This window comes from Rhineura floridana, chromosome 1 (assembly GCF_030035675.1).
Source record: "Rhineura floridana isolate rRhiFlo1 chromosome 1, rRhiFlo1.hap2, whole genome shotgun sequence".
NCBI lineage: Eukaryota > Metazoa > Chordata > Lepidosauria > Squamata > Rhineuridae > Rhineura > Rhineura floridana.
This window is the reverse complement of record NC_084480.1, coordinates 125,213,607-125,230,189: the sequence shown is the minus strand read 5'-3', so window position 1 is coordinate 125,230,189 and position 16,583 is coordinate 125,213,607. Positions and strand designations below refer to the sequence as shown.

Here is a 16,583-nt window from a genome sequence, read left to right as displayed (position 1 = left end):
CTGGTTTTTGAACGATTGAAGAGTTGATTTTGAAGTCCACCCTTTTATGTATTGCATAGATTGTTGATTTTGGGTTCATAGGTGGGATTGTTTTTTAAGTGTTTTAATTGTGTTTTTATGTGCTGTAAGTTGCCCTGGGATATTTTGGTGAATAGCGGGTAAGAAATATTACTACTGCTATTATGGCTCTTCAAGTAACCTATTTAATGCGTTTAAAGGTCATAACCAACATTTTGAATTGTGCCTGAAAACGAACTAGAAGACAAGTAAGTTGCTGTAACAAGAGGGTCACATGCTCCCAATAACTAGCCCTCCTTAACCGTCTGGCCAGAGCATTTTGGACCAGCTGAATTTTCCATCCAGACAAGCAAAAGGCAATATCAGAGGTCAGGAACACATTCCAGCCATATAAAAATGCCTGGGATGCAAAGCAGGTCTAGTGAGCTGTGTGGTCTGTGAAGAGTTCTAGGGGCCAAATAGAGAGGCCTGGAGGGGTTTTGATCTGAGGTTCCCAACTCCTGCCATAGGCTGATGCCTACAAATTTGTTGTTATGTGCCTTCAAGTTGATTACTACTTATGGCGACCCTATGAATCAGTGATCTCCAAAAGCATCTGTCATGAACCACCCTGTTCAGATCTTGTCAGTTCAAGTCTGTGGCTTCCTTTATGGAATCAAGCCACCTCTTCTTTGGTCTTCCTCTTTTTCCACTCCCTTCTGTTTTTCCCAGCAGTATTGTCTTTTCTAGTGAATCATGTCTTCTCATGATGTGTCCAATGTATGATAACCTCATTTTCATCATTTTAGCTTCTAGTGATAGTACTGGTTTAATCTGTTCTAACACCCAATTATTTGTCTTTTTCGCAGTCTATGGTATTTGCAAAGCTCTCCTCCAACACCACATTTCAAATGATTTGATTTTTTCTCTTAATCTGCTTTTTTCACTGTCCAGCTTTCACATCCATACATAGAGATTGGGAATACCATGGTCTGAATGATCCTGACTTTAGTGTTCAGTGATACATCTTTGCATTTGAGGACGTTTTCTAGTTCTCTCATAGCTGCCCTCCCCAATCCTAGCCTTCTTTTGATTTCTTGATCAAGTAGGCAGGCCTTTTTTTGTTGGTACAGTTGGTGGCTGCTTTGCAGGGTTCTATGTTGTATATGGATAGAACATGTTCCCTGCTTCAGACATTATCCCTAAACCCCAGAAGACCTGCCTGGTCCCTGGGGCAGAGCTGAACATGCAGACCAGGGGGCAGCATTAAACCTGTGGCTCTTTTGTGTCCATGTTGCCCCATCGTACGAGTAATGCATGAGGGAGGGCTTAGGCCAAGTTGCTTCTGTTCTATAGGGGCCTTAGAAGGGATATTGGCTCAGTAGTTGTTAAATACTGCGCTGCTGGTAGGGCTGGCCAATCTGTCAATTTTGGTGTCTCTCATTTTTCCAATCTTAAGTTCTACTCTCCACACCATATCAGTTGGTCATTTTTTTAAAATGCATTTTAATGCACATTTTACCTTAGTATATGCAATTTTGTACACATTACCTGGCTTGAAAACTAGATTGCAAAATTTGGAAAAGTGAATTTTAAAGGATGACTGTGATTCACATACTATTTTGGAAAGTACAAATTCAGTGGATTCACTTTTAAATGCGAACTGGATCAAATTTCTCCTCCATTTCTACCTGCTGGCCTGCTGCTGTTCTGACTGTTAGTGCCACACTCTTGCTGATGTTTTATTCTTTTAAAGATGTTTTAGTTTGGATGTTTCTCAGTTTTTTAAAATTGTATTTTTTATATGCAAGCCACCTTTAAGAGTCAGTGGAATATGGAAAGGTAGCATATTGGGGACTAAAGTACTGGCAGCCATCAAGTGCAGCTGAGAAAAGCGTAACTGGAAGAAAGGAAAGCGTCTGAAGCTTAGCTGGCTATCTGGAAGAGCTCATTGATTTGGATGTAGTTTTTCATCTTCCTGTTAAGTAACACCACTTTAACCCCTTATAAACATTCAGGTAAAGATAAAACAAACTCTAGAAAATTAGTGGGTGCCATATTTAGCACTAACTTGCATATTTATTTCTTTATTTATTGTCTCTGAACTTTCAGGAACATGAAATTTAAGAGATCTTTCAACAGGAAGAGCTAGAGGACAAAAGGACTTCTTACGGCTGAAATCCCCTTATACCTTGGATATACAATTTCCTCATTCTAGTGCCTCACTGCTTGTTATTGGTAACTTGAAATCTATAAGACATGTCCATTGCACTCAAGCAAGTTTTTAATAAGGACAAGACGTTCCGCCCGAAACGGAAATTTGAACCTGGGACCCAGAGGTTTGAGCTCCACAAACGAGCGCAGGCCTCACTGAATTCTGGGGTGGACCTGAAAGCAGCCGTGCAGCTGCCCAGTGGAGAAGACCTAAATGATTGGGTAGCAGTTTACGTGGTTGACTTTTTCAACAGGATCAACCTAATCTATGGAACTATCTGTGAGTTTTGCACAGAGAGGACCTGCCCAGTGATGTCAGGTGGTCCAAAATATGAATATCGGTGGCAGGATGATCTAAAGTATAAGAAACCTACAGCATTGCCAGCACCCCAGTATATGAATCTTTTGATGGACTGGATTGAGGTACAAATCAACAATGAGGACATATTCCCTACTAGTGTAGGTAAGTTTACACTTGGTATCTAAAAGTTGCATGCTATACCCAGATTTCCCTTAAGACTTGTTGACCATGGTGTTTGACTATAGCAGCAGCCTGTTTTTTTTCTATCTTTTTGTTTTTCCTTATTTCTCTTGCTCCTTGCTTTGTGTAATGTTTTGGCTGATGAAAAGGTGTGGAATGCTGAAAAGCTTGCCACAATTTTGGGACATTTTGATTGGTCCCAATAAAGGTATTGTCCAACTGTGGATTTTGGAGTTTTGTATTATGGACTAACACAGCTATCTTTTAAGTTTTAGTTTGTGTCATTTTTGCAATTTGCATATAAATAACATTGGCCTGTGTTCTTTGGGAAGTTAGACTCCTGCTACATTGCAAAAAAGAAGGAAATATATTTACAGCTGTGGTGTTTTTTCTGTGGTGTGTGGAACTTCTGTGATGTGACATAAGATGGCCATTATTTTTAGACACTGAGGAGTGGCAGCTGTATAAGGAGTAGAGACCATTGAAATCAATGGACTTGGGTGTTTTGAGTGCACCAATTTCAGTGGATCTACTCTGAGTTTCACTAACATTGGCTATCCCTCTATATTTCTAGATCTCATGAGAAACAGTAGGGGGAGAGGGAGAACTGACATGTTTAACATGCATGCCGTTTTGGTTTGTTGGTTGGATTTCTTGGGAGATATTTGTGGGCAGTAGAACCTGCAAGGATAATCGAAGTAACTTCTGTTTTACAGCCAGAATCATAACTATGAATGAGGATTAGTAGTTGGAAGCTTTGTTTCCCAGTGATTGCTTTATTTCTTTTTGTTTTGCCTTAATAGGAAAGGCAGCAAACTCCATTGTTTATCTAAACTAATGTTAGTTTCAAATAGGGATGGGGGAGAATATTTGCTAAATTGGATTTATTACTGGATTTTGGCATAATCCTACAATCCACATTGTTTTTGGATCTTCATTGATTTCTTGCAGCAGGTTGTGGCTATCATTGGCACATTTAAAAAAAAAAACCCACTCTGAATTTTACATTATTGTCTTCATAATCAGCTTTCTTCTAAGCTGATGCATTCTTAATTCAGTGAAACATGTTCCTACAGCATAAGCATTTTCATTAGCATGTTCATTAGCAATTACGTTATTTTTTCACTGAACAAATCCCCATGAATCTGCAATTGCACAAACAACTGGGAACAAAAAAACTGGTGGATCAGTACAGAAAGTCAAACTGTTGGAATTCAAACGGATAGAAACCAGCCACCAAATCCCACCCCTAGTTTCAAAGGAAATCCCTTGCTTTCTTTCTTTTTTATCATTAATTTTTATTCAAATTTTCAAAGACAAAAAACAAAACAAAACAAAAACAATTAAACAATAAAATAAAATGTTGACTTCCGATTTGTCGCAGATCAGTTACAGGTCTACAATATATAACAATCCTATCTCTAAAATTATATTATAAAATCACTTTCCTCCAGTAGTTATCTTAATTAATCATCAAATCTCATAAACATTACTTTATTCTTTCCACAAAAAGTCAAAGAGAGGTTTCAATTCCTTGAGAGATATATCTTTCAACTTTTCTCCAAATAGACATGTCGCTTAATCCATCTGATTCAAATCTGTTAGGCCCAATAATTTCAATAGCCATTCTTCCATTATCTATATTAATTCCATCTTCCATCTTCAATAATCCTGTTAAATCCAGTAATTTCAGTAGCCATTCTTCTATTATCAGTATCCCATAATAATCTTGTTGTCATAGCCATAGTCCAAATAAACATATCGATTAATCCATCTCGTCAAATCTGTTAGGTCCAATAATTTCCATAACCATTCTTCCATTATCAATATTAATTCCATCTTCCATCTTCAATAGTCCTGTTAAATCCAGTGGTTTCAGTATCCATTCATCCATTATCAGTATCCCATGATGATCTTGCTGTCATAGCCATAGTCATATAACAAGAGTCTGATGGGAATTTCCCCCATCACAAATATGTCCTTGCCATCAATTCTGAATATGTTGCTGAAATATTGTTGTAAAGTCGCATCTCTGCTCTGGGTGCATCTCTGCTCTGTCACACATTTGTAGTTAATTCCGTAAGTTTTTTCTATGTCAAGCCCCATCACATCATTCCAGTCAAGAATTCTGAATATGTTGCTGAAATATTGCTGCAAAGTCATAACACTGTTCTTCTTTTTTACAAAATGCACTGGCTCATCTCTTAAGAGTTTCTCCACTGTCACATATCTGTAGCCAACTCCATAGATTTTTTCTATGTCAAGCTCCATCACATCATTCCAGTCCAGAAAATTATCCAAGACATTGATAACTTTACCACCAAAATCTTCATTAATTTCTTCAGAGACAACGTTGAATTCCAAACAGTAAACTTTATTTCTGACATCCATAAACTCCAAATCTTTTTCCAATTTCACATTTGTTCCAATCTCCAGGGCTTGTAGCTTCCCTTTAATTTTTCTTTTCTCATCTCTAATCCCATCAAACTCCTCTCTCACAGAATCCCCTATTTCTTTAAGCTCCTGCGTCATTTTGTTAAATTCAATTTTCATCTCCTGTCTACCCTGTCTCAGGGTTTGTTTCGTTATCTCAATCTCACCCATTATTTTCTGAAACATAATTTCTTCCATGGTCCCAATCACTTTCCTGGTTGTCATTCTTAAAACCACAGAAACAAAAATTATTTCAGCCACAATTGGGTTAATATTCGAGGCTTGCTGATATCAGTGTAGACAGTACAGCCTGCCTTATCTCTATGTGTTCAGGAATACAAAACAAACTTAGTTCCCAACATCAAAACAATTAGTGGCATCGTGAACAAGCAGATTCGTCAAAATGAAATAGACCAAAAAAAATTTTTTCCCCCCTCCTCGAAATAGAAATCCCTCTTCCGTTGGTATCTTTAGAATGCACCTCCAGGACAGCTTTTTGCGATAAAAACAAAGATAAGCTTTTTTGATTTCTTTCCACCTTAATTTCGTGAGTGAAAGAGAAAAGCCATAACTCACCTAGAAGTTCTTCACAGCTGATTCATTGACAAATCTCTTTTTTGCTGCACCAATTTAAACCAAATGAAAAAAGAAAATAGAAAGAAGGATGCTTGTCTGCCTGTTAAAGTCCGTTTTCCTTTGAAGAAAAGATAAACGTGTCGCTATAATCAGCTAGAGCTTGATGAAAGTCCGTCCGGCATTGCAGTTTGAACCTTCTCTCATAAATAAATGAAATCCAGTCCTCCCCACAAAAACAGGCTTTGTGGTTAATCTCTACGTTTCTCCCTGCCCGGGAGAAAATCTTTATCAGTCAAAAAGAGCGTTCTGACTGATTTTAAAGCTGAAAAAGCTTCTTCTGAGACGAGAGCTCGACTCAGAGGCAGCACAGGCAAAGCAACCCTTCCCGGAAGTCGGAAATCCCTTGCTTTCTAAGAACATCTTTTTCTTATGTTTTTCTTCTTCTTCTGTCATTGATACTAGCTTGGTTTTAACACTTGATCTGTGGGCTGGACCATTTCTAAAACCAACATTTCCTACTAAGATCTTTTATTGAACCAAGAAATGTCTGTGAGTCTCTCCTCTTTTTCTGAACCATTTTGCTGATGTGAGTGGGAGAATGCCATTAGAAAGATGAGACAGATAGGCAAAGGTAACCAAACCTTTTCATCCTTGGGAAATCTTTAATTTACACAGAAATAAATCCCACGGAGCTCAATGAGGCTCACTCCCCAGTAAGTGTACTTCAGGTTGCAGACTTAGGGAACTATCAGTGCTTCTGACGGTAGTAGCTGTTATGCCAATTCAGTTCTTCTTGCCATTTGCCAAGGCATCTCACACTAAGGAATGAGATGAAGGCTGCCATTCGGGGATAAAGAAAGCACTGTGCGTTCTGAATGTGGGCATATGAGGGAGAACAGCAACTACTGCAGCTACTCTATATGCAGCCCAACTATTTTGTAAGGAATTTCCCCAGTTATTTATAATAACTAAGCTATTCAACATAAGTAGGTGTATTATTTGCAACAGATTCCAAAGAAACCAGTTCCGTGCTGAAGGAATATGATCTAGAATATTATTTGTAATTTTAAGAAGCAATGGCATACTTCATTTTGTTGTTAAGTCCCTATTGTATCTTTATGGAAAATTGATTCCCTGCTGTCCCTTCCAGAATAAGTTGCTTTAAAAGAGTGTACCTTACCCTGCTCTGTCTGTTCCAGAACAAAAGCCAAGAACAAAGGAATCAATACTTGATTCTCTGCCAGCTTCCTTTTCTCTGGAATCTATCTCATCTTTGAAGGCAGCAATATGGCTACAGAAGGGCCCCAGTAGTGGCAGGAATAAGAGTGTCTCCATTTTAAAAGACACATTTGTAGTAGGATATTAGTGGCAAAGGGGATTTAGTGCAGATGCAGACTATATTGCTGAAGGTTCCTCCCCCTGCCTACAGTCACCAACGTTTTCTAAAGCCAGCTCTGCTAGTAGGAAGGGAAGAGAAAATGGAAAGGCTCATGCCTGCACAGGACTCCCTAGAGGGAAAATTGCCTGGGGGAAAAAAAGAGGTGTCCCAGTGTAGCCCTGCAATTTCATTTAACTGTAGTAAAGGGAATATTTCTTTATTTAACAAAATGTATGTATTGCTTGATTTTGTAAAAAAAAAAAACACCTCTAAGCGGCTTACAATTTTTTAAAAAATTATTGATAAAACAATTAAAAACAAGTAATTAAAAGCATTTTTGAAACAAAACAGCAACCGATTAAAAGGATTAAAACATATCAATATCTATGTGTCTGGATAGGCTTGCCTAAACAAAAAAATTGAAGCAGGTGCTGAAAATAATATAGTGAAGGTGCCTGCCTGATGTCAATAGGCAAGGAGTTCCAAAGTGTAGGTGCTGCCACACTAAAAGAACTGTTTCTTACAAGTGCGGAACAAGTTGAAGTCCTCAAGTGGGCACATACGGGGTAAGTCAGGCCTGCAAATACACTGGTCCCAAGCTATTAAGGGCTTTATATACCAATAGTAACACCTTGAACTTGGCCAGGTAACAAATTGGTAACCAATGCAGGTTCCCTAAGCAGAGGTGTTACATGCTGACAGAGTCTTGCTCCTGTCAGCGATCTGGCTGCAGCATTCTGCACTAGCTGCAGTTTCTGGGTCAAGTGCAAGGGAAGCCCCACGTAAAGTGTATTGCAATAATCCAGTCTTGAAGTAATCAGTGTCTTAACTACTGTGGTCCGGCTTTCCCAGTTGAGGAATTGTCGTAGTTATCTTCCCAGGCACAGCTGATAAAAGGGCATTTCTAGCCGCTGAGACTACCTGGGCCTCCACGGGAACCACTCAGTTGTTATTAGAAGTGGAGAGTCTGATCTATTATTATTATTATTATTATTATTATTTATACCCTGCCTTTTGGCCAAAGGCCCTCAAGGCAGCTTACAAAGAAAAATAAACACAGGTATAAAAATACAAGAAAAATACAAGAAAAGCAATACAATTTACAAGAATTAAATTAAATAACAAATAACATTATAATAACAAATAAAATTAAATAACAAATAACATTATCATTGGCACCGCCAAGAAAGAGGAGGTGATGTTAGCGGGGGTGGCAGCTCCCGAGAGGCAGAAGGGCGACAGACATTTGTTTCAGTGAAGCTGTTTGCTGTTTCAATGTTGTCTTCCTCTTTATGTCCTCAGGCTTGCTCAGCTGCTGCTCCCCGGGCTTCTGCTGGTGGTGGTGGTGATGGTTCATGTTGGGGGGCGGCTGCGGCAGCTCAGGCTTGAATTGAGCCTTGCCTGGAGCAGGAGGAGGAGAAGGACGTGATGGCGGCATCGGCTGTTGTTGAGTGGGAGGCCCCACGCAAGAGGTGCCGCGTCAGGCTGTTGTTGGGCGGGAGGCACTGGGCACTTCCCCCTGTACAGGTTGCAGTGGAGTGTTGTGAATCAATGGTTTGCTCTGCTTCATGCACCTGAGCTATGCTTCTTGCTGACCTGTTGGCAGAGTTCTGCCATCGCATATCCAAACAGTTGTGCGAGCCTATCTACTGTAGTGGCAACACATCTCCTGTTCTGCTGGCATAGCTGGGCTTCTGATACATATCCGATCTAGGCATTGGGAATGCTCTCAGCAGAGCTTGTTCAACGTGAGGGAAGGCTGCCTTGTGGTTTTGAGCATTGTGGTGCTCAGAAGTCAGGATTTTTCTCCCTGTATTTTCAAGCTGTGATTTCCCCCCTCCCCTTGGGTAAATGAAACTTATTTATCTGGTAGGAATACTGCATGTGGCTAGCTTATTCCTTTCACAACACAGCCTGCTGTTGCAAGAGTGAAGAGCTGAAGGCCAGTGAAGTTTAATTTTTGAGGCACTGAGCTCAAGGCAGGGAAGATCAGGAAGAGAAAAGTGTTGGCAGGAAAAGATCCTCCTGTGTCATTGTCAGGGTGTGCTTTTTGAGGAAGGAGAGGGTTTGCCATGGAAATATTTGATCTATGACCTGCCCAACAAGGGCGGCTCACAATAAAATCATACAGAGTAAAAACACAAAAAACAATAAAATAGATAAAAATACATAAAATACAATTGAGAAACAGGGGAGTGATATAAAAAACAGTTTCAGGCTCTTCCTTCAGTTCTTCCCAAAGACTCTCTAGAACAAGATGGTTTTCAGAAGTCTCAGGAAAACCATCAGGGAGGGAGCAGAGCCAGCTTCTTGGGGTAGGTTATTCCAAAGCTTGGGGACCATGGCTGAAAAGGCTCTCTCCTGCGTGCCTGCCAGTCTGGCATCTTTCATTCCAGGCACACAGAGGAGATCAGAGGAAGCTGATCTTAGATCACTGGCAAGTACATATGATATACCGCCCCCAAACCCCACTGTCATTCTGTAATAATTTAATTAAAAATAAACATTTGGCAAAATTCAAGGATCCATTTCACTTATTATCATATTGACAAAATATCCACAAATGACAACAAAACAAAAATACTTTTAGGTAGATGCCAGTATATGCCCTTTGTATATTAAGAGTACACTTTTATAACCCACCACCCACACAAAAAGCAGATACATTGTGATAAATAGCAATGGCTAAATGGAAAATGGAAAGCACAGAATAACAACCAGTTGACTGTGACAACGTATAACTACAACATAACTTTTGTGAAAACAAAACAGGACAATTGCTCAAGGTGTGCTTTACCTGGAAGTGGTGTGTGTGAAAGAGAACAATGGATTGGCAGGTTTAGAGTCATGGGTAGGAGGAGCTTTTAGACTCTGGAAGCTAGCAGCATTTGGCAGCTGGCTGTATCCTAGCAATCTGAACAGGAAACAGTGAACATTGGGACATCTGTTGGAGTTAAACTGTGTCTTTGCCTGTGCTCTCACCTATGTGTATATATATATGTTGCTTTTGATTTTCAGATGTCTTTAAGACTTTTTTTGTCCCAATAGGCCTATGCCACTGTTTAAAATCTTTTTGATTAGCCAGACATTTTAAATATTATTTTGTATTAGTTTTAATGGTTTTTAACATTTTACTGTTTACATATAGTTGTACACTGCCCTGATATTTTATTAGATGCAGTATATATATACTTTTACAAGTGAATAAATATAAATAAAATAAATAAAACAACATATTACAAAAATGTCACAAGCTTCTAATGACCTCATTCCAAGGAAGCAGGACCTGGGTACACGCTGCACCCCTGGAAAGAGAGAGAGGGTGCACATTTTGCCCTTTGGGCATAGGAATGAAAGCACAGGCCCACTCTCCTGTGAGCCATGCTAGCTGGGAGTGGACAGACACACAGGAGTGGGGGAGGAAGACTTGGACAGGGACATCCTGGCCGGGGAAGGACCCAGTGAGGGGAGGGACATCAAAGCAGCTCCCGTTCCAGACTTTGATAGGCCATGTGCAGCTGTCCCAGACACCTCCCAAGAGGGACCCCCAGACCAGCCCCTCACTTTGCCACCGCTGGCGCACAGCTCTCCACCTGCAGAGGGAGAAGACAGGACTGATGCTGAAACCCCACCTTCGCCCAGGTCCAGGAAGCGGGTGCGGCGGGAGATTCAACAAGCTCAGCTCAGGAGGAGTTTGCGCTTACATGCCCGCCTCCAACCGTGACTCGGGGTACACATAAGCTGAGGGCTGCCCAGTTTTACTTAAGCTGGGTGAGGGCGGAGAGTTAGTTGCTGAGTCAACGTCTTTATGCCGCCAAGTTGTGCCTAGCTAGTTAAAGAAGGATGCTGAGTTCTAAGTAAGCCATAGATAGATTCATGAAGCGCACTGAACTGAAACTTTTTCTTACTTCAATAAAATAAAAAACTACAGCCGTGTCCGAGTCTGAGTTCCTCGAGTTCAGGCAGGACACACTCTTGTGTTTGTATACTCCTTTGTTGAGCAAGCTGGGACAATGGCCAAAACCACTTTGGCTCTAATTCATAAACATTTACACTGCAATAAGTTTGTTATTTTGAAGATACTGCAGGACTGTTTTGCTGCTCCAGACTAATATGGCACCCCTCTGAGCTCATATTAGTTAGTTCTAAATAACATTTCCATAGGGAGGGGTGGTGGTACATGTATCTGTAATGGTAAAGTTTAGAGCCAATGTGGTATAGTGGTTATTGTGTCTGGAGTGTGGAACCGACGGAATCCACGTTCAAATACTCAGTCAGCCATGAAGCTCACTGAGTGACCTTGGTCTCATCACTATCTCACAACCCAACCTGGTGCTGCCCATTAGATGTTTTGGTCTACAGCTCCTACCAGCTCTGGCTAGCATGGTGTGAGTTGTGTAATCCAAACCATCTGGAGGATATTATGGAAGCAGAAGATTCTGGGCATTTGAATCACTGGTTGTGAATGTATATAGAAGGTCAAAATGTCAGTGTATGTAGGAAGAGAGCAATAAAATGCAACCTAATCAATTTCACAGGGTTGTTGCAACAATAAAATGTGGTTAAAGTGTTGCACTACAACCTGGGAGACCAGGACCAGGGTTCAAATCCCCACACAGCCGTGAAGCTCACTGGGTGACCTTGGGCCAGTCACTGCCTCTCAGCCTCAGAGGAAGGCAGTGGTAAACCCCCTCTGAATATTGCTTACCATGAAAACCCTATTCATAGGGTCGCCATAAGTCACAATTGACTTGAAGGCAGTCCATCATCATCATCGTTGCGACAATAAAATGTAGGGTGAGAGGAAACCTCTGTTTGTTGCCATAACTGTCTTGGAGGAAAGGAAGGAGACGAATAAACCGACTAAATCAGGGTTTTCTGCCTGAGAGCTGCATTTCCTTCTGAGCAGCCTTATAAGGGCCACATGCCAATGGTGGATGGGGCAGGGGCAAAAGTGGGTGGAAAATCAATCTAAACTTTACCTTTATGTACTTGGCTAGTTTCTACACTCATGCAGCCCTCTCTGTCTTCCATTCAGACAAGCAACAGGCATGATCAGAGTTCAAGGGCATATTTCAATCAGGTAAAAAGGCTGGTGAGATGTGTGGGCTGGAGAAAAGAGATGTGGCCTGAGGAGGCTGGGGAGAGTGTCAAGGGCCAGACCGAAACAGCTGTATGTGGCCCCCAAGCCTGTCACTAATGAAATAAATAGAAATAAAGTTACAATTTCAGACCACTTAGGTTTCTTAGAAAGGCTTAGAAAATAAATAATTGGAGAGAAAATAAATAATTGTTTGGCAAACACCATACAGATGCTATAATGAAACAGTATGTCACAACAGTGTTTTCATGCACCCTCATATTCTGCTCCTCTTGTTTAGAAGTTGGCATATGGCTCTTCCTGAAATGGGCTGGCTGATGAACTACTCCTGGAACTAACAGCAGCTTCCAAATGGCAGACTCCTTTTTTAATAGGGATAATTGAGCTGCCTTACTTTATTTATCTGTCCATCTTGGATAATGTTGTTTCCAGTCTAATATGTTTCTTATACATCTGAGTATGTTCCATAGCAATGTTATTTTATTTTTAAACTTGCAATATACCATATTTGAAATGCAATCCCACCCAAGCTTTATACTTCATCTGTCAGTAGAAGGAAAAGCTTTAAAAACAGTCAGGCTCAACTACTATTCCTTACTTGAGGGTCAGCTTGTGGAGGTCCCTTACTTATACCACATTTCCCATCCTATGCTTTGTTGTTTCATTTTAATCTGAGGACTTCATATTTTTATGTTAGCCTATGGTGCACTGAATAAAGAATTGGTGTCATTCAAAACAAGGTGGGTGGTCTTGAGGCTTCGAATATTCATGGAATTCTAGGGTATAAATTCAAGATATCTCAGTAGGGATTAGTTTCCCTTTTACACAGTTTTAACACCCTTTTGTAATATGGCTGGCAGGAGACCTTTAGGTTAGGCTAAACTGAGAATGTTTTCCCCGCCTCTGCATGTTGTTTTCTTTGGCTGCGCAATCAAAAAATCCAAGTTGCAGTTTGTAAAGGAACCCAAAGACAATAAAAAGCACCTGTGGGACAAGATGTTAAAAATTTTGCCCCTACACAATTTATTAATTTTGTCTGCCTGATGATTATAATTTGATTGCTTACTGAGTTATATCAGATTGCAGACTCTTCTGCAACAGTGCTCATATTGCCATTTGCATTTGAACATCCACTATTGGTATATGCAAGAATAAAATTATTAAATGTAATCAATTGATAGTCTGCAGGAGCTCTAATTGATACACATGATTGCCCCTCTGAAATGCAGCCCCGTTGTTTTCATTGAACTTTGCCAATCTCCATCCTAGTCCTTTGAACGTGTGGATTTGCTGCCCACTGTGCATGTGGGAGTCTGGAACAGGCAGAGGTGTTTTTTTAAAAAAGTTTTGCCTTAGATAAAATTACTCGTACATCATTAACTCTGACATTGCCACATTGCCTCCATAATATAACATAGTTTATCTGCTCAGAACTACTGAAAGAATGCAGAATGTTACTGGCTTCACAAGCAAGAAAAAACATTGGGTCTGAAAATAGGGGGAAATAAATAACTCAGTCTATAAAGGGGCAAGACAAAATACATTATTGGATTGCACTGCAATTATTGTGCTTTTCTAGACTTCTTAACACAAGCATGTCATTATAAAAGCAGAATAAACACATACTACCGCTGATGATAAAAATATGTGATTCCTTATGTTTTGAATTTAACAACATTCTTCAGCCTCTAGTTGGGTAGTTTGAAGTATTACAGAATGCTGTGTCCTAAAATCTAACTCTCAAATCCTATTGAAATTACACTTACAAAAATACATCAACAATATATTATTTTTAATGTATTTTTCCTGTCATGGTGTGGCATTTATAGACAGAGGCAATAAAATTTGACCCCTGCAGGAATAGTTCATACGCGCACTGTGACAGGAAATGGAAAGTTAGGATCATGTGTGCTGATGAGATTACGGGAAGGAGAATTGACTGGGGTTACTTTCCATTGAAATCAGTTGGAATAGTACAGCCATTTTGTTTAAGTTTAGATACCTGTGACAAGAGATAATCCTAAAGCTTCTTTGTGTAAATATTTGACTACATGCATTGGGGGTGGCGGGGGGAGGGAGAGAAGAATGTCTGAATGATCCCCAAGTTTATATGCTCAAGGAAACATATTAAGTTTAGGACGGGGAACCCAACAGGCCACAGAATAAGATTTAAAATACAAAGTTATGCAATTCCACATATGTTCCAACAAAAAGGCTTGTTCCTTCTGCATTTATAAGAAGCACAATCATTACAGCTTTGCTTATATATTAGAAAAGTTGATATTATATTCATGGTGATTTATTGTGTTTGCCCATGTCTGTACTGCAAGGTAACCCATTCCTATGTGTTAGTTATTAACTACATTTGTTTCTCTCTCTCTCTCTCCCCCTCTCCCCCCTCTCCCTCAACCTCTCTCCCTCTCTCTCTCTCTCATTTGTACTAGTTACTAAAGCTCAAAAGGCCAGATGTTGTTCGCTATTTAATCATTATGTCTATTTATAATTAATTTCTCCAGCGGCCTAACATGAGCTTTCCAAATTTAGTGGACCAAACTTTTCTTTGACAAAGCCTTCTGTTTGTTTTCCAGTTTAACACACACTACGCTTCAACTTTTGGTAATACTTCATTCTGCTGCATGCCAAATGTTGTTCTGGTGCATACGTACAGCATCCACACATGAAAAAGTAATTGGTTCCTCCCTGTCCACTAAACGATCTTAACCCTTGACCAGTATGATACAGCTGTTAGTGGTTTTGAATAAACAAACCTTTAAAGTTACCACAACAGAAAACCCCTGAAGGATCTATTTCATTACATTTGGGATTATTTATTTTTTCAGTTTTTGTGTATGAACTTAGAACAGACTTTGGGCATTTCTCTCTAGGGCTAAACGATGCTTGCTCAGTGGCTCCTGCACAAGGGCTCACAAATGTGCTTGCTGGGAAGGCTGACGAGTGAAACATAGACAGATGGGGATTCATCTCTGACCTCCCTCTGGGCAGCTTTTGAGTGCTTCCAAAGCTCAGTGCAACAGTAGAGGAAAGGCATTGACACTCCTCCTCCTTGGCAGTGGGTCAAGATCAGTGATGAGCTCAAATTTCGATGGGCTGTTGAGCCCAGCCAAAATCTAGGGACCCCTGCTTCTGCAGTTGGTTAGCAGTTCTGATTTGTGACATTCAAAGGGAAATTGCATGGGAACATTCTACAGGTGGTTTCTTTCATTCATTCATTCATTCATTCATTGTACATACCCATTCTTTCTTCAAAGAGTGTGTGGTGGCTTACATATAGTTCCTAGGCACTCTTCCACCTGGGTAATGTGAATATCTCCTGTTTAACCTTCTCATGGGATTTTCACTTCGGCTATTACAGAACAAATTATATCTATGGACTATGGAACAAATTGTGTGAGCATCACTGGTGCATATTGTCAAAAAGCACTTTATACTGGAGTAACACTATTATTAGCTAATAAAATTTTATACTAGCAATTCTTATTATTTTATCTAAAAGTCACCATAATGGTGTTAAGAGGAAAGTCTAGTGGCCCAGCAGTTTGTGTAACTTGAGGGGCTGGGGTGAAAAACACCAGCATTTTAACTATTTTCCAAGTGTGGTATAGTGGTTAGTGTTGGACTTGGACTTGAGAGACCAGGGCTCAAATCCCCACTCATCCATAAAGCTCATTGGATTACCTTGAGCCAGTCACTATCTTTCAGATTAGCCTACCTCAATGGGTTATTGTGAGGGAGGGGTAGAACCATGTGTATGGAGGAAAAATGGGCTATAAATTCTTGAGGGGGGGAGATGGCTGTCTCCATTGTAGGGGTGACCAACCCATGACCCCTCCAAGGAATATTTTGGGGAACAATGTTGTATCATGGCATAGCATTTTTCCCAGGTATTCTGTCCCGGGAATGTGGCCTGAACAACTGTGTGAAGTGGCAACAAGGCACTGAAAAAAAATGAAAAAGCAAATATGCTCCCTCATATTTAAGGTTGACATTTCCCTAAGAGTTGCTGAATCTTCTCTCCCCTCACCCCCTCTTGTGGGGATGAATGGGTGAGGGATAATTGACCTAGCATGAAGAGAGCCCCTCTGAAGCTGTAATGAGAAAAGACTCTGAAATTGTAATATGGTTTGACGCAAACAACAACAACAATCCTGAACATGCTGTGTGAAAACGAAAAGGAATCACTAAAGGCCTGCTGCTGAACTCCTGGCTTGGGAATAGTATTGGGCCTGACAATGAACTCTGTTAAGAAAAGAGGAGGCATTTGGAGAAGCGCAGAAGTTCTATACGTGGAATGGGAGAGGGTGGGTTGCAAAGAACCTGCTCATGGTTGCTGAACCAGTTTGCCTGCTATTTTCTTGTGTCTTGGGATCACTTTAACGTGGACC

The 16,583-nt window shown here is 40.3% G+C and overlaps 1 protein-coding gene across 8 annotated transcripts in view; it reads left to right on the top strand.

Annotated features, from left to right (window-relative positions):
- MOB3B (MOB kinase activator 3B) overlaps positions 1-16,583 on the top strand; it is a 146,238-nt gene that overhangs the window by 67,659 nt on the left and 61,996 nt on the right. For 7 of the 8 annotated variants that reach the window (XM_061631403.1, XM_061631412.1, XM_061631439.1 and 4 more), the window contains exon 2: positions 2,110-2,674. In XM_061631403.1, the coding sequence (XP_061487387.1) occupies positions 2,257-2,674 (418 nt within the window). In that variant the 5' untranslated portion in view covers positions 2,110-2,256. Of the gene's footprint in view, positions 1-1,992; positions 2,016-2,109; positions 2,675-16,583 lie in introns of those variants that run through there. The other variant, XM_061631448.1, reaches the window with a different exon arrangement.